The sequence below is a fragment of the Orcinus orca genome, chromosome 14 (genome assembly GCF_937001465.1).
Source record: "Orcinus orca chromosome 14, mOrcOrc1.1, whole genome shotgun sequence".
NCBI lineage: Eukaryota > Metazoa > Chordata > Mammalia > Artiodactyla > Delphinidae > Orcinus > Orcinus orca.
This window is the reverse complement of record NC_064572.1, coordinates 52,557,421-52,582,671: the sequence shown is the minus strand read 5'-3', so window position 1 is coordinate 52,582,671 and position 25,251 is coordinate 52,557,421. Positions and strand designations below refer to the sequence as shown.

Genomic DNA, 25,251 nt, shown 5'->3' with positions numbered 1-25,251 from the left:
TTTGTTGTTTCATTTAATATACATTGATTAAGCACCTAACATTGACAATTATTAATAATGATAATAGCTAACGCTTATAGTACTCATATAGTACTATGTGTCAGTCTTTGGTCTTAGCACATATTAGCTCACTTAACCTTAGCCATAACCCAATAAACTATGTGATAGTATTATCCCTATTCTACAGATGAGGAAACTGAGTCACAAAGACAGATATTCAATAACTCCTCTGAGGTCACACCGCTAGAGAAGGGCAGAGACAGGATTCAAGCCCAGACACCTGGCTCCCGGATTACAGCTCTAAAACACTCTACCAAATCATGTCTTTTATGCTACATTATAAGATATAGTCTCAGGGCTAACTATCCATTAAGCATAATTTCTAGACCTCCACAATACTTTAGGGACTCACTAAATTGTTTAAATTTCTTTTAAAATCAAAAGAAAAAAATGAACTTGGGATTGAAGAAAATAATTATTTTTCTTGTATCAGAGAAAAAGGAAAGTTTTAGCACCCATGAAATGCATTATGGTAGGAGGAGACCCATAGGCCCAAAATGTATCGGGCCCATGAAAGTTGATATGCAGTCCTGACAGCTCTACCTGTAGAAATTTTAAAAACACATTTCTATGAGAAGGCAGTCTTTTATTTTTCGCCCCTCCCATACATGCTTCCGTTTGATTTGTGCCTTTTTTTTTTTTTTTTTCTAATACCCTGCCACCAAGTTCAGCTGGTAGCTGGGTACAAACCTGTGTCCCCTCAACTTCTATCTGCTGGCCTGGAGCATGTGGACTGGTTAAAGCTGGAAATCTTTACTGACATGTGGAGGAATTCTGTGCTTTTTTTCCTTAGACTCTTCTGAAAGGTAAATGGTCACAATCATGCTTTTGGAAAGATAATACTTCAACTTGGCCTTGTGATTAAACTGGTGCTCTTCTTCCTTTGAGGTGACATGAGAGGAAGGGCAGTAACAGAGAGGGAATTCCAGGTGCAAGCAAGAACATGATCAAAGGCGTGGAAGCAGGGAGACAGGGGAAATAGTAATCCAGCAAGGGTGTGGGAGAGGATGAGTGTGGCAGGTCAGAAATGGTTTATTCCACCTCCTTGCTAGAAGAATTGGACCTCTAGAGAGTATGGGGGAAGGCAGTTTGAGATAGGGCAAAAGAGTACAGAATCCATTTTGTACTGGAGAAGACAATCTCGTCTGGAAGGGAAAAGGATTTCCATACGGACTGATGCAAAGAGCCTTGGGGGTTGGAAGGCATCCAAGCTGCCTGTCAGGAAAGTAACATTTATCCTGGGATGGTAAGTGAGAAGGAGGCATGACTGCTCTTTTGCAACGCAGATGTAAAACACTTCCCGGAAATGGAAATAACACAGGCAAGGAAGGCTTCTTCTAGGGAAATTTGATCTGTTTAGCGCATAAAAGATTCTAGAAAGAGGATTTGCAGATGTGAAAGGCCCTAGAGCATACAACTGAAAGTTTGAAAGCTGACTAGAGGTTAACAACTCAAAGAATTAGAGAAGATAGGATTTTATAACATAGTCTTTAAAAATCTCTCTATTTTTGCTGTACTCAGCTTTCCAAGTTAATTAGCATACATTCACAGAAATTCCAAGGGGGAGGTGGGGAATGATGCTATTAGAACTCAACTAATGCAAAAGGCAAGCATTTCTGAAAGAAACATTTTCTTGGTAGTGGTAACTGCCCTCACACCAGAGCAAGAGGGGCCTCTACCCCAGCCCTGCCCCTTCAGCCTCCCACACTTTGAAGTGCCTTCCTTGGAATTTTCTAAGTCCCTTTTGGTCTGGGACCTGGACTGACACCCACTTGGCCATGTATCTGTTTTCTTCTCTGCAGAGTGTTCTCTGGCCTCTGTCCCATGCCCGTGGGGTCAAACATATGTCCCTAAGAGCTCTGAAACTCATACCTACGGGGTCCTCACAGGGGTCTGTGGCCTGGCTGCAGTTCTGGAAGGGTCTGAATCGCTCCTGCCTAGGACCTAGCTTTGCATCCTTTGTTTCTTGCTGGATTTACACAATCTTGCATTGATGTGTGACAATGTGCATGGAGTAATGCCAACCAGAGAAGCTCATCCGAGCCTCAGGGTTTTCACTGGGGCTCCATTATGTAGACATGACTGATTGATTGACTGATCACCCACATGGTTGAACTCAGTCTCCAGATTGGCCAGACGTTTCCCCCACCCACCATCACCAGGGCCAATGCTGTGACTGGACTGCCCTCTTTGGTTCTTATTATGATTGCAGGACACATCTTAGCAAAACCATCAGGGAACTTTGACGAACAAGATTTATTATTACTCACAGGTCCTGGAGGGTACAGGGTGTGCTACAAGGCCACACAAGGTCGTGGGTAGAGAGAGAGGGAGGGAGCATGGACCTGGGGTTCTGCTTTTATTAGTGCTCAAGTGTGGGGTACCTAAGATTTCATGAGTTCACTCTTTTTTGGCAAAGTTAAGGCATAAGAGTAGGAATAAGATGTGGGAAGGGAGAAGCAGACCACTCAAGTGGTCAGTTATCTAGGTCACCAAGGGCTTTCTAAAAGGGGGAATTCATGGATGGGGGCGGTGCTCAACCTGGTTCCTTATCTAGTTGTTTCTATAAGTTCTTCACACAGCTGGCAATATGTTTATTTGAGGTGAATGTCTTTGAAATGAATGCCTCAGCAACCAAAAGCTTAATGTCAGGCACTGATGTTACAATCAAAAAGTTTAATATTAGGCACTTACACTATACATGTTCTGAGTATGTAGTCAGACATTGACTATTAGATTAGTATTTCCTAAATTCCTAAACAAAAACTTTAAGAAACTGCCCTTAAAATACAAGAAGTGATTATAAGAAAAGAATATTTTAACACACTTAATAGAACTTATTGTCCCCTTTTATAGAATGGAAAGCAAGTTTAAATGAGTCTATGTATTTTTTTCTAGTTGTAAAAATATATTTTTTTAAAGACATGGATTGCAGAGAAACTATGACTTGACCTCAAGAATTGGGACAATCTGCTGCCTCTTCCAAAATATTTCTATATTTTTAAAAACCTATTTTTTCATATAGATGTTTATTGTTTATAAGCTTTTGAGGAACTACGTGTTGTAGGAACACAGACGATTAAACATAAACAGGAAAAATACTTGCAAGAAGAATAGAAGATGGGGGCAATCTCTAACCCTACCATGAAGAGGTCAATATGACATTTCCACTCTTCTTTTTTTTTTTTTAGATGTTGGGGGTAGGAGTTTATTGATTAATTTACTTATTTTTGCTGTGTTGGGTCTTCGTTTCTATCCAAGGGCTTTCTCTAGTTGTGGCAAGTGGGGGCCACTTTTCATCGCAGTGCGCGGGCCTCTCACTATCGTGGCCTCTCTTGTTGCGGAGCACAGGCTCCAGACGCGCAGGCTCAGTAGTTGTGGCTCACTGGCCTAGTTGCTCCGCGGCATGTGGGATCCTCCCAGACCAGGGCTCAAACCTGTGTCCCCTGCATTAGCAGGCAGATTCTCAACCACTGCGCCACCAGGGAAGCCCTCCACTCTTCTTATTTTATTTTATTTATTTAGTTTTTTGAGGTGCCCTTTCCTTTTTTTTTTTTAATTGAAGTATAGTAGATTTATAATATTGTTAGTTTCAGGTTTACAACAGCAAAATGTTTCTTTAAATTGTGACACATATATAAAGCTAATTTCTCGGGACTTCCTTGGCAGTCCGGGGTAAAGAATCTGCCTTATAAGGGAGGAACACTCCCAAACTCATTCTACGAGGCCACCATCACCCTGATACCAAAACCAGACAAAGATGTCACAAAGAAAGAAAACTACAGGCAAATATCACTGATGAACATAGATGCAAAAATCCTCAACAAAATACTAGCAAGCAGAATCCAACAGCACATTAAAAGGATCATACACCATGATCAAGTGGGGTTTATTCCAGGAATGCAAGGATTCTTCAATATACGCAAATCAATCAACGTGATACACCATATTAACAAATTGAAGGAGAAAAACCATATGATCATCTCAATAGATGCAGAGAAAGCTTTCGATAAAATTCAACACCCATTTATGATAAAAACCCTGCAGAAGGTAGGCATAGAAGGAACTTTCCTCAACATAATAAAGGCCATATATGACAAACCCACAGCCAACATCATCCTCAATGGTGAAAAACTGAAACCATTTCCACTAAGATCAGGAACAAGACAAGGTTGCCCACTCTCACCACTCTTACTCAATATAGTTTTGGAAGTTTTAGCCACAGCAATCAGAGAAGAAAAAGAAATAAAAGGAGTCCAAACTACTAGAGGTAATCAACGAATTTGGTAAAGTAGCAGGATACAAAATTAATGCACAGAAATCTCTGGCATTCCTATACACTAATGATGAAAAATCTGAAAGTGAAATTAAGAAAACACTCCCATTTACCATTGCAACAAAAAGAATAAAATATCTAGGAATAAACCTACCTAAGGAGACAAAAGACCTGTATGCAGAAAATTATAAGACACTGATGAAAGAAATTAAAGATGATACAAATAGATGGAGAGATATACCATGTTCTTGGATTGGAAGAATCAACATTGTGAAAATGACTCTACTACCCAAAGCAATCTACAGACTCAATGCAATCCCTATCAAACTACCACTGGCATTTTTCACAGAACTAGAACAAAAAATTTCACAATTTGTATGGAAACACAAAAGACCCAAAATAGCCAAAGCAATCTTGAGAATGAAAAATAGGGCTGGAGGAATCAGGCTCCCTGACTTCAGACTATACTACAAAGCTACAGTAATCAAGACAGTATGGTACTGGCACAAAAACAGAATGATAGATCAATGGAACAGGATAGAAAGTCCAGAGATAAACCCATGCACATATGATCACCTTATCTTTGATAAAGGAGGCAAGAATATACAATGGAGAAAAGACAGCCTCTTCAATAAGTGGTGCTGGGAAAATTGGACAGGTACATGTAAAAGTATGAAATTAGAACACTCCCTAACACCATACACAAAAATAAACTCAAAATGGATTAAAGACCTAAATGTAAGGCCAGACATTATCAAACTCTTAGAGGAAAACATAGGCAGAACACTCTATGACATAAATCACAGCAAGATCCTTTTTGACCCACCTCCTAGAGAAATGGAAATAAAAACAAAAATAAACAAATGGGATCTAATGAGACTTAAAAGCTTTTGCACAGCAAAGGAAACCACAAACAAGACCAAAAGACAACCCTCAGAATGGGAGAAAATATTTGCAAATGAAGCAACTGACAAAGGATTAATCTCCAAGATTTACAAGCAGCTCATACAGCTCAATAACAAAAAAACAAACAACCCAATCCAAAAATGGGCAGAAGACCTAAATAGACATTTTTCCAAAGAAGATATACAGATTGCCAACAAGCACATGAAAGAATCTTCAACATCACTAATCATTAGAGAAATGCAAATCAAAACTACAATGAGATATCATCTCACACTGGTCAGAATGGCCATCATCAAAAATCTAGAAGCAATAAATGCTGGAGAGGGTGTGGAGAAAAGGGAACACTCTTGCACTGTTGGTGGGAATGTAAATTGATACAGTCAGTATGGAGGTTCCTTAAAAAACTAAAAATAGAACTACCATACGACCCAGCAATCCCACTACCGGGCATATACCCTGAGAAAACCATAATTCAAAAAGAGTCATGTACCAAAATGTTCATTGCAGCTCTATTTACAATAGCCAGTACATGGAAGCAGCCTAAGTGTCCATCTTCGGATGAATGGATAAAGAAGATGTGGCACATATATACAATGGAATATTACTCAGCCATAAAAAGAAACGAAATTGAAATATTTGTAGAGGTGGATGGACCTAGAGTCTGTCATACAGAGTGAAGTAAGTCAGAAATACAAAAAACAAATACCGTATGCTAACACATATATATGGAATCTAAGAAAAGAAAAAGAAAAAAGAAAAGGTCATGAAGAACCTAGGGGTAAGACGGGAATAAAGACACAGACCTACACACTACCAAACATCAAATAGATAGCTAGTGGGAAGCAGCCGCATAGCACAGGGAGATCAGCTCGGTGCTTTGCGATCACTTAGAGGAGTGTGATAGGGAGGGTGGCAGGGAGGGAGATGCAAGAGGGAAGAAATATGGAAACATATGTATATGTATAACTGACTCAGTTTGTTATAAAGCAGAAACTAACACACCATTGTAAAGCAATTATACTCCAATAAAGATGTTAAAAAAAAAAAATCTGCCTTACAATGCAGGGGACGCAGGTTCAATCCCTGGTCAGGGAACTAAGATCCCACATGCCGCAGGGCAACTAAGCCTGTACGCCACAACTACTGAGCCTGCGTCCCACAAACTACAGAGCGTAGACGCTCTGGAAGCCGCATGCCACAACGACAGAGCCCATGTGCCCTAGAGCCTGCGCGCCACAACTAGAGAAAAGAAAATCTGCACGTCACAGCTAGAGAGAAGCCCGCGCACCACAACAAAGGTCCACGCACCAACGAAAGATCCCTCATGCCTCAACAAAGATCCTGTGTGCTGCAACTAAGACGCGTCACAGCCAAAAGTAACTAAAATAAATAAATAATAAATAAATATTTTTTTAAAAAAAGATAATTTATCTGTGTTATCTTGGAGTCCACCTTATAGAAATACCAGTGACTTGATCTAGATAAACTTTGTACCAACCGTGACTTTTTCTTACTCCTGCCAGTCCTTTGTATCTCAAAGCTCCAGTTCAATCAGTACAGTAGTCATTGCTCTGGATTAGGCTGTACCACAGATACAAAAATAAATAAAGTAGGAAATCACGGTCTAGTGAAGAGTAAATAAACAACCGAACCGCGAAGGAAAACAGAATGTGATAAGTGCTCTAACCCAGCAGCAAAGTTTTTATGAATCACACAGGGAAGAGGAAATTATTCAAACTGAGGGTCAGAAAAAAGGGCCACAGGAGGAAGTATTATTTTAGGTTTGCTGTAAAGCTAAAAGAATTTGACAGGGACTGGCTTTTCTTACAAAGATCTAGTTTTTTTTTATTGATCAGGTTTACAAAAGAAAGTCTGCTCTCAAACTGAGAGTAATTCAAGAGACTTTTTATCCACTGGGGAGAGTAGGACCTGGGCCAGGAAAACTTGGGCTAGATTCAATTGGTTAAATGGAGGTTTCCAGAAATGAGAAAATTCCAAGACTTAACTCCTAAGCTTTACTCCTGTTGTTTCTCAGAACATGTAGAGTGGGCGCTTTGGGTCACGTGGTAAAGGTCGACATGGAGACTGAGTTCAACTATGTGGGCAATCAATCAATCTGTCAATCAATCACATCTACACAATGGAGCCCCAATAAAAACTCTGAATACTTCTTTTTTTTTTTTGGCTGCGCTGTCTGGCATGCGGGATCTTAGTTCCCCCACCAGGGATTGAACCCGTGCCCTTGTAGTGGAAGCACAGAGTCTTAACCCCTGGACCACGAGGGAAGTCCCTGAATACTTCTTAAATCAATACATTGTACACTTGAAACTTTTTTAAAAATTAAATTAAAAATTTTAAGAACACTGAGGCTCTGATGTGCTTCTCTGGTTGGCAACACTCTTTGCACACTGTTACACATTGATGCCAGGAGGGTAAGGCATCCTGACTCCACAGGAGAGGACAATGGAAGCTTTGCATTGGGTACCCCTTAAACTCTGCCAATGTGTCTCTTTCTTTAGCTGATCTTAATCCTTTCCTTGTAATAAACCATAACCATAAGCATAAGAACTTTCAGTGAGTTCTATGAGTTCTCTGCACAAGGTATTAAATCTGAGAGTGATTTTGGGATCCTCTGAAGTTGCAGCTGGTGTCAGAAGTGAGAGCAATCTTGGGGACTGTTCCTGTTAACTTTGTAGTTGGCTGAAACTCCTTAGAGTGGATGTGGGAAGTGAGGGCAGCCTTCTGTGGAAACTGGGCCCTCAAACTTTGCAGTAGGGCTAACTCTGGGCAAATATTTACAAAAATCCACCAGGTATTAAGCTGCAGAACATGTCTCAACAAAGTGCAAGAATTAGTAATATGAAGATCACTTTTTATGACAACAATGCATCCGTCTTAAAAATAATTAAAAACAACAAATAAAGACCCCCCCATATACTAGGAATTTTAAAATTGTACTATTAAGTAGTTTATGGATCAACATAGAAATTATATGGAAATTAGAAAATACTTGAAAACGAGTAATATTAAAAATACTATCCAAACTTGTAGATGCAAATAAAGCTGCTCTTTGAAGAAAATTTAAACACATTAGAAAAAAGGAATGTTAAAAGTTAAAAACACCCAACTTGGTAGGTTTGAGAAAGAACATCAGAATGACTCCTAAAAATCTAGAAAGAAGGAAATAATAAAAGTAGATGAAGAAACTAATGAAATAAAAAGAAAAAATCCAACAGATTATATTATGAAGTTTTAACTAACATACTCTCAAAGTGGACATTAGCTTAAAAATATTTACTGCAAAGAAACCACAGGTTGAAGAGGATACTAATAATGTAAACACAAGTAACAATAAAATTGAAGAGCTGACATTTCTCACACTTCCTAGTACAATCTTTACAGAAAGAAATTAGGTCCCCTCTAAACAGCAAGCTAGTAAACTTGAGGTATGGAAAGAACATTTTGTAAAGGAATCTTTGAAAATGTATCCATTGTCCTGCAGTTTTTGTTGCTAAAATTACATAAATGTAATAACACTGTCTAAATACTCTCATAGTTACCCTTTTGAATATATGGAAGGAGAATTTGCTAACCTGTTTTAAAAATCTTCTAAATGAAAAGTTTTAGTGAGTTTTGTATATATGTGTTAAAAAGGGGAAAAATGCAATGTGTAACTATTGGTTTGCAAGAACAACTCACAGACATCAGAAAAGATGGAAATTCACTAGCCAGATCTTCACTAGCCAGATCTTCAGCCAAACATTTGCATAACTGGTGAATGTGATAGAAAATTATGAGTAAAAGGAGCCAATGATGAATTTTTTTTCCATTTGATCTAAGAATCTTTGTGAGTTATTGTTTCAGCAGAGCCATACATTAAGAACCAGGTAATGAGACATAGATCAATGGAATAGAATTGAGAGTTAAAAAAAAAACATACATTTACAGTCAGCTGATTTTTTTTTTCTCTGTTGTGGCCTCTCCTGTTGCGGAGCACAGGCTCCGGACGCGCAGGCTCAGCGGCCATGGCTCACGGGCCCAGGCGCTCCGCGGCATGTGGGATCTTCCCGGACCGGGGCACGAACCCGTATCCCCTGCATCGGCAGGCGGACTCTCAACCACTGCGCCACCAGGGAAGCCCCTGATTTTTTTTTTTTTTCAACATCTTTATTGGAGTATAATTGCTTTACAATGTTGTGTTAGTTTCTGCTGTATAACAAAGTGAATCAGCTATATGCATTCGTATATCCCCATAACCCCTCCCTCTTGCGTCTCCTTCCCACCCTCCTTATCCCACCCCTCTAAGTGGTCACAAAGCACTGAGCTGATCTCCCTGTGCCATGCAGCTGCTTCCCACTAGCTATCTATTTTATTTGGTAGTGTATATATGTCAATGCTACTCTCTCACTTCGTCCCAGCTTACCCTTTCCCCTCCCTGTGTCCTCAAGTCCATTCTCTACATCTGTGTCTTTATTCCTGTCCTGTCCCTAGGTTCAGTTGATTTTTGACAAGCTTACCATGACAATTCAATGAAGGAAAGAATAGTGTTTTCAACAAATATGCTGGCACAACTAGCTATCCACATTCAAAGAATAAAGTTGAACCCCTTCCGCACACCATATACAAAAATGAACTCAAACTGGACCTAAATGTAATAACTAAATGTATAAAACTCTTAGAAGAAAACATAGATGTAAAGCTTTAGTACCTTGGATTAGGCACTGGTTTTTTAGATATGGCACCAAAAGCATATGAATCCAAAGAAACATAAGAGGTAATTGACTTCATCAAAATAAAAACTTTTGTTCTTCAAAGGCCACTATCAAAAAAGTGAAAAGATAACCCACAAGATAAAAAAAAATTTGTAAATCATATATTCAATAAGGGTCTATTGTCCAGAATATGTAATTTATTACTCAACAATAAAAAGATAAATAACTCAACTTAAAAATAAACAAAGAATTTGAGTAGACATTTCTCCAAAGAAGATATACAAACTACCAACATGCCCATGAAAAGATGCTCAGCATCATTAGTGATTAGGGAAATGTAAATCAAAACCACAGTGAGATACTACTCACACTCACTAAGACAGCTATAATAAAAAGACAGACAATAGCAAGGGCTGGTGAGGGTATGGAGAAATTGGAACCCTCATAAGACTGCTGGTGGGATTGTAAAATGGTGCACCCACTTTGGAAAACCATCTGGCATTTCCTCAAATGGTTAAACATAGAGTTAGCACATGACTCGGCAATTTTTTAAGTCCACACAAAAGCTTGTACAGGCAATTTTTTAAGTCCACACAAAAGCTTGTACATAAATGTTCATAGCAGCATTATTCATAATAGCCAAAAAGTGGAAACAACCCAAGTGTGCATCAACTGATGAAGAAATAAAGATAATGTAGTACATCTATACAATACAATATTATATGGCCATCAAACAGAATGAAGTACTGATACATGCTACAACATGGATGAATCTTGAAAACATTATGCTAAGTGAGAGAAGCCAGACACAGAAAGCCATATACTGTACGAATCCGTTTATGTGAAATGACAGTAATAGGCAAATCCATAAAGACAGAAAATAGATTAGTGGTTGCCAGGGGCCAGCGGGAGAAGGAACTTGGAGTGACTGCTGATGAGTATGGGGTTTCGTTTGGAGGTGATGAAAATATTCTAAAATTAGATAGTGGTGATTGTTGCATGACTTTGTGAATGTGCTAAAAACCACTGAATTGTATAAATTAAAAGGGTGAATTTTATGGTATGTGAATTATATCTCAATTTTTTAAAGATTTAAAAAATACAAGTATTGTAATAAACTGAACTAGTCCAAAATTTTGAACCGCAGCATCACAGAGTCACAATTGGTTTTTTTGTTGTTTGTTTGTTTTATTTTTTGGCCGCCCTGCACGGCATTGTGTGATCCTAGTTCCCCGACCAGGGATCGAACCTGCGCCCCGTGCAGTGGAAGCTCGGAGTACTAACCACTGGACCACCAGGGAAGTCCACAAACTGTTTTTCTTTTTAAAGAAAGAAGTATATTTAATCATCTTGCTCTCACTAGCAAAAACAATTTTTTGTACCGTCACTAATTAAAATGTAATTTAAAAGTACCTTTAAGATAGTTTAACCTTTATCTTATCCTTTAAATTTTAATTCTGGCCTATTTCATATTGTACATAAAATAGTAATGCAGCAGTACGGGGATATAGTTTCTAAATATGTAAATATACATATATTGGATATAATGCACGAGGGCTTTTATGGATGTGGAGCACAATCAACAAAGTTAGAGGCCACTGCTTTGGTGTCTTGTTAGATGACAGTCAGGAAAGAAACCTCAGGGAAATGGATATAAGAAAATCAGCAAGAGGTACTGACATATCAAATCTTAGTTTATATTAAGAATACCAAAGGAATTTATATACATGATTAAAATAAAAGCTAATCTGAAAGCCTCTACTGGAAAATACTCTGAAGTTATAATTTTAACTCATTTCAATTCTTCATCATGCGGTGGCAATTTGGTACTAAGCAAATTTCCATTCTGTGTTTCTCCACAGGAGAGGGTCACATCTTATATACTGTGTACTAAAAATACATCCTTCGAGAATAATAGTGTTACAGTTCTTTCTTCAGTTGTGTCCCTGACTGCTAGCCAGGCGTTGGCTTGCTTTACCAATTCAGCTGGTACCGCAGACGTTGTCTGGTCCAGTGTCCAATTTCTTTTCTCCACTTGCCCTGGAAAAAGACAGTGGTGTCCCTGTAGTCTGTGATCTGTCTCTTCAAATGTTTGCCTGACCTCATTATCCAGAACACTCTATAAATGTAGTCTGCTACACAGCCCTGAGTCTGTGAAGGAGCAGAATACTCTCTTGAAAGTGACAAAGCAAAATAGAATGATCTGTCTACCCAGGCTTGGAAAATACAGTTGCCAGGTTCCTACTGGTTTGGAGAAAATGCATGAGCAATGTGCCGGCCACCACGCTCTGTTCCTGAAACACTGCTGTGAAATTTTATAGAAGAATCAAAAACTAAGAGGAAAGCCTGCCCCTTTGCTGGCATACCTGCCCACTAGCTGTTCTTCAGGAAGTGCTTTGTACTGTATGAGTGATCACGAAGCTCAGAGCATGGCTGCACACATATCCCCACATCGCCGGTTAGTTGGCCCATAGATTTAATGTCTTTCCTTTCAGTAGGGTGACACCGTGGGAAGACTACCCAGAAAAGTTGTGTTTGAATTTCTGGTCTTCCACCTACTGGCCTTGGGGAATCACTCAACTTCTCTGATCCTTGGTATTCTCATCTGTAAAATGGAGATAAGGACAACTACTGTGTATGGCTGTTGTGCAGCTGAAATAAGAGAATATATCTAAAAACAGCACAGTGTCTGGCACACAGTAGATACTCAACAAATGTTAGATTTATTTTTTGCAAGTCAGGGATACAGGATCTGGGGTGATTCCCCTTTATCATCCCACAAGAACTATCACTGACATTGTTGGTGTTGCTTAACCAAAGGACAAACAGCCATATACACTTCTTCTTGACAGGAAACCATGATTTTTTTTAAACGTTTCTTTTTAAAAATATTTATTTATTTATTTATTATTTATTTTGGCTGTACTGGGTCTTAGTTGCGGCACATGGGATCTTCATTGAGGTATGTGGGCTCTTATTTGTGGCAGGCAGACTCTTAGTTGTGGCATGCATGTGGGATCTAGTTCCCTGACCAGGGATTGAACCCAGGCCGCCTGTATTGGGAGTGCGGAGTCTTACCCACTGGGCCACCAGGGAAGTCCCAAACCATGATTTTTTTGGATGGTGTTTGAGCATGGATCCTCCCGAAGGCAGAGCCTGAGATAAGACTAGTGTGCAAGTATTTATTTGGAAGGTGATTTCAGGGACTAGGAATGAGGGCCTGAGTAGAATTGGACAGAGAAAGAAGAAAAGCCAATAGAAGAGTATGCTATCAAGGTCACTGCTGTGGGCAATGGAGGTGGATTCCACCAGGACCTTCTAAGAAGCGTGCAGAATGCCCCTGAAGGATGGGATGCATGAGCATTTCTCTATTGTTTCTGTGCTGTAGTAGTTAGAGTTTGGGGGTGTTAGCCCGCCACCCTTCCAAGCTATGCATGTCCACCAGCTGACTGAGTGCACCCATGGGTGCCTGCTTGCAGCAAGGGCTGTTGGGGAGAATTGAGTCAAGGCCTATGCCCACCCCAGCCAGGACTGGCTACGTAATTTGTGGGATCCAGTGCAAAATGAAAAGGCTGGGTTCTCTGTTAAAAAACTATTAAGAATTTCAAGACAGCAACAGAAGAGCATTAAACCAAGACCTTCTAAACGAGAGGCCCTGTGCAACTACACAGGTCCCATGCCCCATGAAGCCAGCCCTGACCCCCTTTGGGGCTGGAATTAGGGACAAGGCCAAGTAAATGTGATTGGAGGCACCATAAATGTCAGAGGCAATGTGCCCAACCTGAGAGATTGAACTAAAATTAGTCTAAGCCCGTTGTGGCGACCTCTTTCCCCTTCTATAGTAACTGGTTTAAGGATGGTCATGTTCTGGCCAATAAGATGTAAGGGTGTTAAAGGATAACACTGAAGGGTGTTAATTAAAGGGAGGCAAACAAAGCAAAAGCTTTTTTTTTCTCTTTCCTCTCTCCTTTCTGCTAGAGATGCTGTCCTGTGAGGACATGATGCTGGGAGCTGCAGCAGCCATCTTGTAGCTATGAGGAGACACTGCTGCTACACTGAGGATGGGGTCCTTAGAGGACTCTGGTGAGTTTCTGGGCCCACCCTGGGACCACTACTTTGGGACTTCCTACTCAGTAACAATAAGTGTCCTATGAGTAAAGTCACCAGCAGCCAGAAGCATTCCTAACTTAATACGACTCCTAAGTACCTTCTCTCTTTGGCCATACATTTCCCACGTTCTTTGAAGCAGAGCAAAGGCTGCTACCTGTAGACTATGCTTTGATCAGGCCAGGGCAGATGAAGAATTAAATAAGTAAGTGATTGCCTGTCGCTGAATGGGTAGAGGAAAGCCACCTCTAATTTATCTTCCCTCTCTGCATAATCTGCATCCTTTGCCTCTGGCTACTTTCTAAAGTTTACTTACTGGGAAGAGTGATAAGAAAGGACATGACAGTTGATTCCTCCATGCCCACACTAGTAGGGATTTAACCACTACCAGAACTGCTTTTCTAGGATTAAGTTGTTTAAACTTTGTAGAGGATACTGTTGTATTTGCCTGCCCTGAATTCCCTTCATCTGGTAGTGAATTCCATTTTATCTTGGAGAACTGTCCAGCCTCTTTGCTTGTGCTCTTGGTAAGACTTTAGAATCAAGGTATCTGGCCCTCCTTTGACCAAGGCCTGGGCAGTTAATCCAGAGGCCAACTGGACTTTCTCTCCAGGAAATCTGAAACCCAAGGCAGTGCCCTGAATGGATTAATTCTTGCTATCTAAATTCTAGGTGATCCAGGGTTCCTGTCCTTGCTGAAGCTCATCCTTAGATTCTGTGAGCTATCCTATATATCTTCTTCTTTGTTTTCTTTTTTTTTTGTCCTGCTACCTACAATTTCTATTGCACACCACCAAAGAATCAAAGAATCCAAACTTCAAACCTAAAATTTAAAGGAAGTGGAAACCCCAAATACAAACATCATTATTCAGCAGCTTATAAGTGAACTCCCTTACTTTCACATATTCTCTCACATTAATTGAAAATCTATGTAGCAGCCTAATTGCAAAACTAGCTCCAATTATCCACCCTTCCATGTATGCATGTACTTTGCAATGTAACTTGGTCACTCCCACCAAAAGGTGGAGAATATTTCCCCAACTTCTTTAACACAGGTTGACTTTGTGATTTGCTCTGTCAAAAATTTTGACAACAGAATTTGGTTAAAGCAGTGATGTATCTGTTCAAAGCCTAGGCCCCAAATGGCTTTGTCTGTTTCTGATCTATCTCCTGGGGCCCTGTGACTGCCATGTGAACAAGCCCAGGCTAACCTGCTGAAGGATGGGAGGCCACATGGAGCAGAGTTGATTCATTTCATCCAGGTCCATCTTAGACCAGCACCCTACTGACTCTCATCCAAAAATCTGAAAAGCTGTCTACAAGTGCACCACAGCTGACTACAAATACATGCGTGAGTCCATCCACAACCAAAGAACCATTCAGATGATTAATAAACTCCTGAACAACAGTAAATGGCCACCGTTTTAACCCACTGAGTTTTGAGATAGTTTGTTATACAGCAATAGCTAATTGATATCACCTATAAAGCATAAGGCACTGGACTGGTATTTAACCAATTATTATGTGCTTAATGAGTATCTAGCACTATGCTCATACATGAGTGCTTATTGAGGTTCTCATGGTAATCCCATAGCTTGTTTATTTATTTGTTTGCTTGTGTGTTTGTTTTAAAAATAATGTAGCCCCTCTCTACCTACACATTTTAGAGAGGCAAATATTTTAGAGAGTCATATTGACTATACCATCTAAATGGTAATTAGGAAATTTATCTGATACCAGAATATTTGTTTTTTATCTGGCATTAGCATAATCCAGCACGTCGCCAAAATCAGAAGGACGCTCTGTTTTAACAAAGTATTGTGAGAGGTAATTGTGGACCTTGGGCACGGATTATTCCTATCACCTTTCTCCCTTCTTCTTCTAGCACATGTCTGAAAAATTGAATTGAATATTTAAATCTGCCAAGGGCAAGGCTTGTGGTTCTAGTGAAGACTGGAGTAACCTTAACGTTTGTGAGCCAGACCACAAAACACCACTAGTCCAACAGATTCCGAAGGCTAGAGTCAGTTCTGTGATCACTTTTGGAAAATTCTGAAACTGTCTATCCATTTAAAGCCAATGGATAACAAGGGGATCTGGTAGAAACAAAGGAAGCAATTCATTTCACAGACTAAAAGGACGGATTTCAGTAATGGGTATGTTTGATTTTCTCAGGTTTTGAAATAAATTTTTGAAAAGCTGTGTTCTAACCTGGTGCCTAAGACCAGCAGTTTATATAGCACAGTGGTTAATTTAAATAGATGAAATTATAAATATATTTAACATATATCCATCATTTTTACTGTACAAGGTATTTCTTAACAAAATGTGATTTTTAAATATCATTAGTAACTTCAGGTTGTGGTTCCAACAGGATTTAGAAAATGTTTTTGCTGATTCATTTGCCACAAAAGGTTTCCCCAAAATACAATGAAAATCCACTTGTAAAACAGGTTTTCCAGTGAACAAACATATTTTGATAGTGGTTCTGGTTATAACTCAAAGCAAGCTTCCAAGTTTCTTGATAAATTTCTTTTCTCTTCCATGACATCATGAAAGAACAATTCTTGCAAAAGACACATAGAAAAAAAAACGAAACAAAACAAAAATTACTTAGGTCTGTCATTTAACTCTGCCAATTGCCAATTTATTGTTAGCAAAATGCATTACTTTTTTAAAGTGACGCAGGAGGTAAGTTACTTGAACAATATATAAGCTAAAAAACACCTAGCAAACTAAATAGTTCAGAGGTTTTCCATCCTACTCCATGATATTTCTAAGTTGTCAGACAAATTTATATTTATCAGTGATTATTTCTAAATGTTTTATCTCTGAAAGGAACAAGTCGAACTGTAAGAAAAATGAACTTTGAAGAGTAAAATACTGTTTGGGGCAAAAGGAGAAATGGGAAATATAATTAGCAATGATGAAATTATCTAAGTGACAGTTCGTTTTATTGGGCTGTAATAGAATGTTTCCACATTAGCAGGTCTAAATGTTCACTCCACCTAATCAAAACCAGTTGTTTCATGTTTTTTTTTTTTGTTCCATATTGAGAAACAATTAAGCAAAACTCAAGGCTTCTCAGTGTAGCTTTAAGAAACTCAAATTACTTAGCCCTCCGTGCAAAGTTCAGGTTTCAAATAGAATTATTAAGGCGGAGAAGCTAAATCTCTTCCAAATCCAAATTACAGTTTTACCTGATTATTGATCTCAGATTTCAAATGTTAAAGACACAATTTACCCTCACTTCTTGTAACTGGTTTTGTGTCACTCTTTAAGCTTCAGACTGCAAACTCGTGGATGCCAAGAGTACTGGTCATTGTGATTCTGTATGTTTGTTGTCTTAGTCTGCCTTGTCATATTTCATCTGCAAACTTTTCATCTTGATTTATGTGTCCTTTGTGCTTTTTATCAAGATTGGAAAGGAAAGAGGAAAAGGAAAATAACTTCCTAGTTCTTCTCTGGGGGAATATAATTTCTTATAACTATTTCTAAGTGGGTCAAATTCATTTTAGAAACCTCTCTTAATTCATTCCCAAGTGCTGTCCTTTGAGAAGATGGAAACTAGAAAGAGAGGAGAGGAGAGGAGAATATTCTTGGTTCTCCAACCCTTAGAAGCTTCTAGTTCTTAGGACATTTATTTCAATTTAATCTATTCATAGATATATTTTTATTGTTCAGTATCAATGAATACTGGGAGTGGGAAGGGGGCACTCCCCAATGAGGATATTCTCAAAATCCTCAAAGAAACAAATTTAGATGGGAATAAAATCCATAAAACAAGAGAAAGTTTGAAACTAGAACATGCTAGAACTAGAATCAACTAGAAATGTTAAAATGAAAATATAGTTGTTGAAATAAAAAATTTAAAAATGAGCTTCATAGCAGCTTCTTTACTGCTGAAGAATGAATGGGTAAACTGGAAGGTCAAACAAAGTTTATCTCCCAGAATAAAGAGAATGAAAATGTTAAAGAAGAGTTCAAAGAGAAGAGGACACATCCAAACCCTCCAATACCTATTTAATAGAGTGTCAGAAGCAGAGAATAGAAGAAATAGTGAAGAGGTAATACTGAAGAGATACTAGGAAGAACATCCCAAACTGTAGGGAAAAAATGAGTCCTTAAATAGAAAATTCCCATCAAGTGTATAAGAGAATAAATTAAGAACACACTCTTAGGAATATCATGTAAAATTCCAGAGCATCCAAGATAAAGTGAACATTCTAAAAGCTATCAGAGGGAAAAGACATAATAATACAAGGAAGGAATGAGAATGAGATTATCAGCAACACTGGAGGTTAGCAGTCAATGTGCTAAAGGAAAATAATTTTGGACCCAGAATTCTATATCTAGCCAAATTATTATCCAAGTGGAAAGACAAAATAAAGACATTTTCAGACATATGAATATTTGGAAAGTTTACTATCCAAAGATTCTCTTTGAATAAAATATACTAGGGTGTACTCCCGCAAGAAGAGAAGTAAATCTAAAGGAAGGGTACAAAAAGTCACAGTGAGCAAATAAATCATCAGAAATATAGTATTAAATCAAAATGAATAAGTTTTTAAAATTATGTGTTTAAAAACAAGCTGGAAACAAAATTTCAGAGAGTAGTAACACGGGAGTTGGGAGGAATAGTGTAGAGAGAAGTAAAAGTAAGTTGTGTCTTTTTGTGCTTGGAGAATAGAGATACTGATTAAATTATGTGTTTATATATTTTAAAGTAACGACTTACATGCACACACATATATAAAACAGTAGAAGAGGGAAATGTGGAAAAAAGAAATGTAGTCAATACAATAAAAGACAGGACTAGAGAAGAAGAAAGGGAAAAAAAGAGTCAAGAGAAAAAAAGACTTAGCCTTAGTGACATTTTCTGAGCTCCTGGATTCAGCCTTACCTGATGCTAGATGCACTCCTGGACTTCTTACCTACTTGAGTCATTCAATCACCCTTTTGGCTAAAATTAGATTAGACGGATTTTTACCACATGCATCCCAAAGCATCTTAATCAATTCAGCCTTCATATTCATCACCCATATTTTTGCTTCACTTGCCTTCCCTTTCATGCTGAATTAAATGCTCACACATTTCCATAACGTGTTAAAATTTATTTTTGAAAACTTCCAGGATATAAATAATGAAAAAAAAATTGACTCATTGCTAGATTCCTCATTCCTCTGACTTTTCAACATTTCTGCTTTGCCATTCCCCAGCCCTGCATAGAGATGTCATCTATTTTTCCACCTCAGAGTCTGGGCCACACGGTCTTTGTTGGAAGAAGAACTTTTTAAAAATCAACTTCTTCAAGCAAAAGTGAAACACAGGATATGCCATTTATAGAGTGTTTTCATACCCAATTTGATCTGAGACGATAGCTTGGGGACAATTAAATAGCCATAAAATAAATCAGCCTCAGAGAGCCTATTTCCCAGGTCTAACATCCATCAGAGTTCCAAGCAGAGTTCCTAATCAGTTTTATTTACATGGGAAAGCACTTCCAGTTATATTTTTTTCCTGCTGCACTCACTGGCCAGGATTTTCTTCTGACCATCTGCAGAATCAAAAGTACTCCTTACCTGGATCACTCTTTCTCTGTTTATAGAGAACCTAGAAGCTTTTAAACATTCCACCGTCAGCATTTATCTCACTGTGGTGTGACTGTTGGTTCCCCTCTCCTAGCAGATGTTTGGTCAGAGGCTGTGCCTCAGCTATGTTTTGGTCCCAGGGCTTAGCGCAGGGCCTGGCCCCCAGGGGTTGCCTGGCCCCCAGTGGTGCTCAGTAAGCATTTGCTAAGTGGATGGATGGGGCCCCATACTTCCCCTGACTATGCTCTGTGCGTTCCAGCTTCCTCATTTAGCTTCTATCACCTCTCTCAATGCCTCCAATGTCCCCCTCACTCCCCCTGGACCTATTTTTCTCTATTTGACCAATTCAATCTCACTTTTTTTCAGGAAGACTTCCTTAACTTGGTGATCACCCTCTTTGGTGTCTGTCACCACCTGCCTCTTGCTTTATTATATTCTTTATTGAGGGCAGTCACTAGGAAACATGGCATCTTTGTGAAGATTAGGAAAAGGTGCCCTCTCTGGACAGATACGCCCTGAGGTACATCAGAGCACGTGGCTTTGGGGGCAGAGAACAGACCAAGCTCAACCCTTTTTCCCTATTAGCTTTGTGCCCTTGTGCAGTGAACCGTGTACAGAGCCAGATGAGGTGGCCCTGACACAGAGCCTCCTTCCTGAACCAGACCACACCTGGGGCAGGGACTTTGTTTGAACCCCACCTTCTAAATCTTTTTAAGCCCCTTTTTATATTCCCAGCCTTTCATCTACCACATTCTTCATTCTATGTGATAAACGTTGTAACTGCTGATGCTTATTCTATGAATTTGTTGATTCTTGCTAGTTATTAGATTTCTTATAGGCTGGTTAAATGAAATACTGTCATTTTCTGAAAAACAGAGACAAAATGATTGTGAAGCAATCATACCCAGTTGCTTTTTATAACAGCTTAATTGAGATATAATTCTGACAACATAAAATTCATCCTTTTAAAGTGTACAATTCAGTGGTTTTTAGTATATTCAGAATTATGGAACCCATTATTGCCACAATACTTTAGCATATTTTCCACCCCATATTCATAAACATTCACTCTCCTCTCCCCCCTCCTTCCAGCCTCTAGCTACCACTAATCTTCTTTCTGGATCTTTCTCTATGAATATGTCTATTCTGGACATTTCATATAAGTGCATTCATATAATATGTGATCTTTTGTGAATGGATAATTTTACTTAGCATAATGATTTTAAGGTTAATAAACACTGTAGCATGGTTATGTACTGCTATTCTTTCAAAGTTGAATAGGACTCCATTGTATGAATTTATCACATTTTATTTGTCAATTCACCAATTGATATTTGGGTTGTTTCCACTTTTGGGCTATCATGAATAATGCTGCTATGAACGTTCATGTGTAAGTTTTGTGTGGACACACATTTCCAATTTTCTTGGTTATATACCTAGGAGTGGAATTGCTGGGTCATATGATAACTCTATGTTTAACTTTTTGAGGAAATTCCAAGCTGTTTTCCAAAGTGGCTGCACCATTTTACAATCCCACCATCACTGTGGGTTCCAATTTCTGCACATTCTCATGTAAACATGCTATTGTCTTTCTTTTTTTATTAGAGCCCCTTCCTGTTTGTGAAGAGGTATTTCATTGTGGTTTTGATTTGTATTCCTAGTGAAAAGTGCTGTTGAGTACCTTCTTGTGAACAATCAGACTGAACGTAGTGTAGGGATGCAGCGAGGTCTCAGAAACAACTGGAGGCAGGGTCACAAGTGCAGTCAAGACTCCCTCTCTTTCCCCATCAGCTGCTCTGCTTTTCTTTTCTTTTTTTAAAGGAAAGCACATTTATTCGTTTTAAATTTATTTATTTATTTTTGGCCACGTCGGGTCTTCGTTGTGGCACGTGCAGCATGCGGGATCTTGCGTTGCGGCGCGTGGGCTTCTCTCTAGTTGTGGTGTGCAGGCTCCAGAGCGTGTGGGCTCTGCTGTTTGCGGCATGCAGGCTCTCTAGTTGAGGCTCGCAGGCTTAGTTGCCCCAGGCATGTGGGATCTTAGTTCCCCAACCAGGGATGGAACCCATGTCCCCTGCATTGGAAGGTGGATTCTTTACCACTGTCCACGAGGGAAGTCCCCCTGCTCTGCTTTTCTCTGCAGGTGGGCTAGGCTTTCTTCTCTCTCATTGCAGACCAGCTTCTTCCACACGGCTTCTGCCAGCTCCTGCCACCAGAGAGGGCCTGACTCCTTTTCTCAGGGAACTCTGATTCATCTGCCTTGGATCAGACACTCAGGACTAGACCAATTAATAGCGAACAGGAAATCAGCATAAGACAAAAACATGGCAGCTCCCAATGGAATCACATGACTGAAAAAGGAAGAGTGGTTCTCAAGAATAGGGAAATGTTATTGCCAGTGGAAAAAGGAGATACTGATAATATGAAATAGTATGAGTCCATGTCAGGACTAACTTTGAAGAGCAAAAGGTACTAGATTTTTGGTCTCTAAGAGTTTTATAATGGCCTTTGGTCAAAAGCCTTAAAGGTTTTTACTCACCTGAACTATTGCCAAATACAAAGGAATATATACTTATAATCTTAATGCATATTAGTGATGTTCTTGATGTTGTTTGTCTATTTAAACAACAATATCCTGGGGCCAAGGTAACATTCTAACAAAGTTTTTGAAGGAAATGCTATTTTAATAAACTACAGCATCATTCTGTTTGTTTCGCAACTTCCATTAACCTCACCAAAAAGGATTCTGATGAAAGGCTGAACTCAGAGGTCACAGTCTGGCAGCCTACATACCTGATTTCACCTTATAACACTTATTGTTTGACTCACATGGTGGTTTTTTTTAAGTTTGAATTAATTTCCCACACTAAAAACTCTGGAAATTTCACATAGAAATCTGGATTTCTAGCTTCTCTTGAAAAATCAAAGGCTCCGCCATTCCATTCCCATTCTTCTGCAGGCATGTGGCTTGTAATCCCTGATTTGAATTATTTTGATCTCTAGTCATTAACTGTCTCTGAGGAAGCATATACCAAGTAACTAAGTCATAGTTTCCATTCATGTGGCCTTGCTGACTTGTAAGGTGACAGGATATAAATGGGGGATTCGCTTCACAGTTGAATGAAACAAAAATCTCTTCCGTAGGTATTTAAAGTTTGTGATCATTTTACTTTCAGGCTCTTGTATAACAGGAAGGGAGATTATAGAGACAACATAAATTCTCTTTGCAAAACCAGGAGTCTTTGTATTAATTCTTGGTCTTCTCTCAAAACAGGCAACTCCTAATTAGTTTTAACTACCTACCACTGGAGGATTATATTTATCTAACAGTATTCTGTAGTTTCTTTAACAATTGTCATAAAACATGTCTTTAGTAAATAATATAAACATATATAGTTATAATAATATAAATATAGTTAATAACACTGTATTACATATTGGAAAGTTGCTATGAGAGTAGATCTTTAAAGTTCTCATCAGAAGAAAAAAATTTTTTGTAACTGTGTAAGGTGATAGATGTTAAACGAGACTGTGGTGATCATTTTGCAATATATACAAATATGGAATCATATGTTGTAACCTGAAACAAATATAATGTTATATGTCAATTATACCTCATAAAAATTTTAAAAAGTGTTTTTAGCTTGAAGTGCTCTAAACAATTCTGGTTCTAATCTAAGGCCATCTGGTTGTCGTCTTACTCTAACTGATTGCAAGAAGTTTATAATCGTGCCTTTTACCTAAATCAACCCAATGAAAGATGGCACTCTGTGTTATTTCAATTCGGTTCCTTAAGACTCGAGAGGCCAAAGTATTGCTGTGTTAACCAACGACTGCCTGAGGTAGACCCTGGGCTATGGTACCCAGATTCCCCTTCAGGAATGAGGGATTTATTCCCTCAGATGCTGGGAGTGCTGTTGGAAGATGTCTTCAGCTGTCAACCCTATTTAAACTGCCTCACCCAAGGTCATGTCTTCTCCGAGGACATACCACATCTGAAGAATGATCATTTGAGGATATAAAATCCTGCCCCTCTTGCCCCAATGTGGGATATCTAAAGGGCCATTCCATCCCCAGAGCTGCTGAGGTCTTCGTTGGCAATGCATCTTAGTTCAACCTCTGCTTAATCCTGCTTCCCTGTGTCCCTTCCATAGGTGTTGATCTCAAGCTCTCTTTAGTAACCCCCTGCACCCTAATCTCCACCTTGCAGTCAGCTTTGCGGGAGCCCATCTTATGAAACTACTATGAAGAGGGTGGCTACGAATAAGGGTGGTGTTTCAGAGAGGAGGGGAAGAAACCAGGAGATCTGAAGCACAGGATTCCTATTTGGGAGAAAAGGCAAATTAGAAAGTGGGGAAAGTTTCTGAAAGCCGAGCAGGAAAGTCTCCACTGATTCTCAACCAAAGCTTCTAGAGAGCAGAAGCCAAGCAATACACGCAATACTGATTATCCTTCTCCTATTTCCTATTATCAATAAAATACTCACAAACCCAAAGAGAGGAGATGAAAAAGTTACAGTGGCATTACAAACTAGAAATGCTGCCCAGCCATCTGTCAGATGTCAGGAAGAACGTTTATGTAGCAAAGCCTGGAATGAGAAGCCCAGGGACATAACCAAGGGCTCTAAGTAGGGAAACGTGGGATGGTGAATATGGGTAGAACTATAGACTGCTAGAGATGATTGCCCCCAGAGGGTGGGGGGATCAGTTTTGAAGACTGGAAGCCCTATCTGGTAAGGGCCAGGGGATTTATCCCTTAGAGTGAACAGATTCAGAATAAAATGGAATCAGCAAGCTAACAGAAAGATGGGCTAGGTGGTTTGCCCATCCAGTCCTCCAGTCTAAGATGCAGATAGAGGATTCTAACACTGACCATTGCCCCATGTTTACAGGCATTCACCAGAGCTGAATACAGTTCTCCTTTTTCAAGGATAATCAATATTTAAAATGTCATAGGGGGAGCCTATGAAACATCACGTAACATAAATGACAGAGAATTTGGCATTTGAAGTTTTCCGAATAACGTGTTTGGAAAATATTCCTACAGGAAACTTAACTAATTTTAGAAAACCTCAGGTTTTTACCCTGGATAAGATTTAGGAAAATATGGATGTTTGAAATAAAAGATGAACTATGAGTAAGAAAACAAACAGATTAAAAAAGGAGCTAGCTGAGATGGAATCAGAAATCAAAAGCTGTATGAGAGGACGGGACTACTGTAAAAAAAAGAGTTATAAATACAATCACAGAATTAGTCACACGTTGACAGGAAAGAAAATTGAAGCAGTGATTTGGAGAATGAGCTTGAGAAGAAAGAAGCATAAGAAAAAACAGAGATAACCAATTTTTTTTTATGAATGGTTTGATTTTCATCTGTTTATTTGTTCATTGTTTTCATCTGTTTTCTACCTAAAAGATCTACTGGCTGGAAATTCAGTATTCATTCTCAGTGTGTTCTCTCAACTCCTTGATTTTATAACTATTAATCAAGCTTCACTCTATGGCATTTGTTTTCCTTACCATGCACAAATGTGAATGTTGCACTGGTAACTTCATATCTGTTATCTTAACTCTGTGGCTCTTGGGATACTGGGGACAGTGTT

At 39.0% G+C, this 25,251-nt stretch overlaps 1 protein-coding gene across 4 annotated transcripts in view; it reads right to left on the bottom strand.

The window, feature by feature from the left end:
• MINPP1 (multiple inositol-polyphosphate phosphatase 1) overlaps positions 1-25,251 on the bottom strand; it is a 167,801-nt gene that overhangs the window by 79,901 nt on the left and 62,649 nt on the right. The window contains exon 5 of one of the 4 annotated variants that reach the window (XM_033415858.2): positions 9,557-16,627. The exons of 2 other annotated variants lie outside the window; for them this stretch is intronic. In XM_033415858.2, coding sequence (XP_033271749.1) covers positions 16,612-16,627 — 16 coding nt within the window. In that variant the 3' untranslated portion in view covers positions 9,557-16,611. Of the gene's footprint in view, positions 1-9,556; positions 16,628-21,498; positions 21,929-25,251 lie in introns of those variants that run through there. One more of the 4 variants, XM_033415857.2, reaches the window with a different exon arrangement.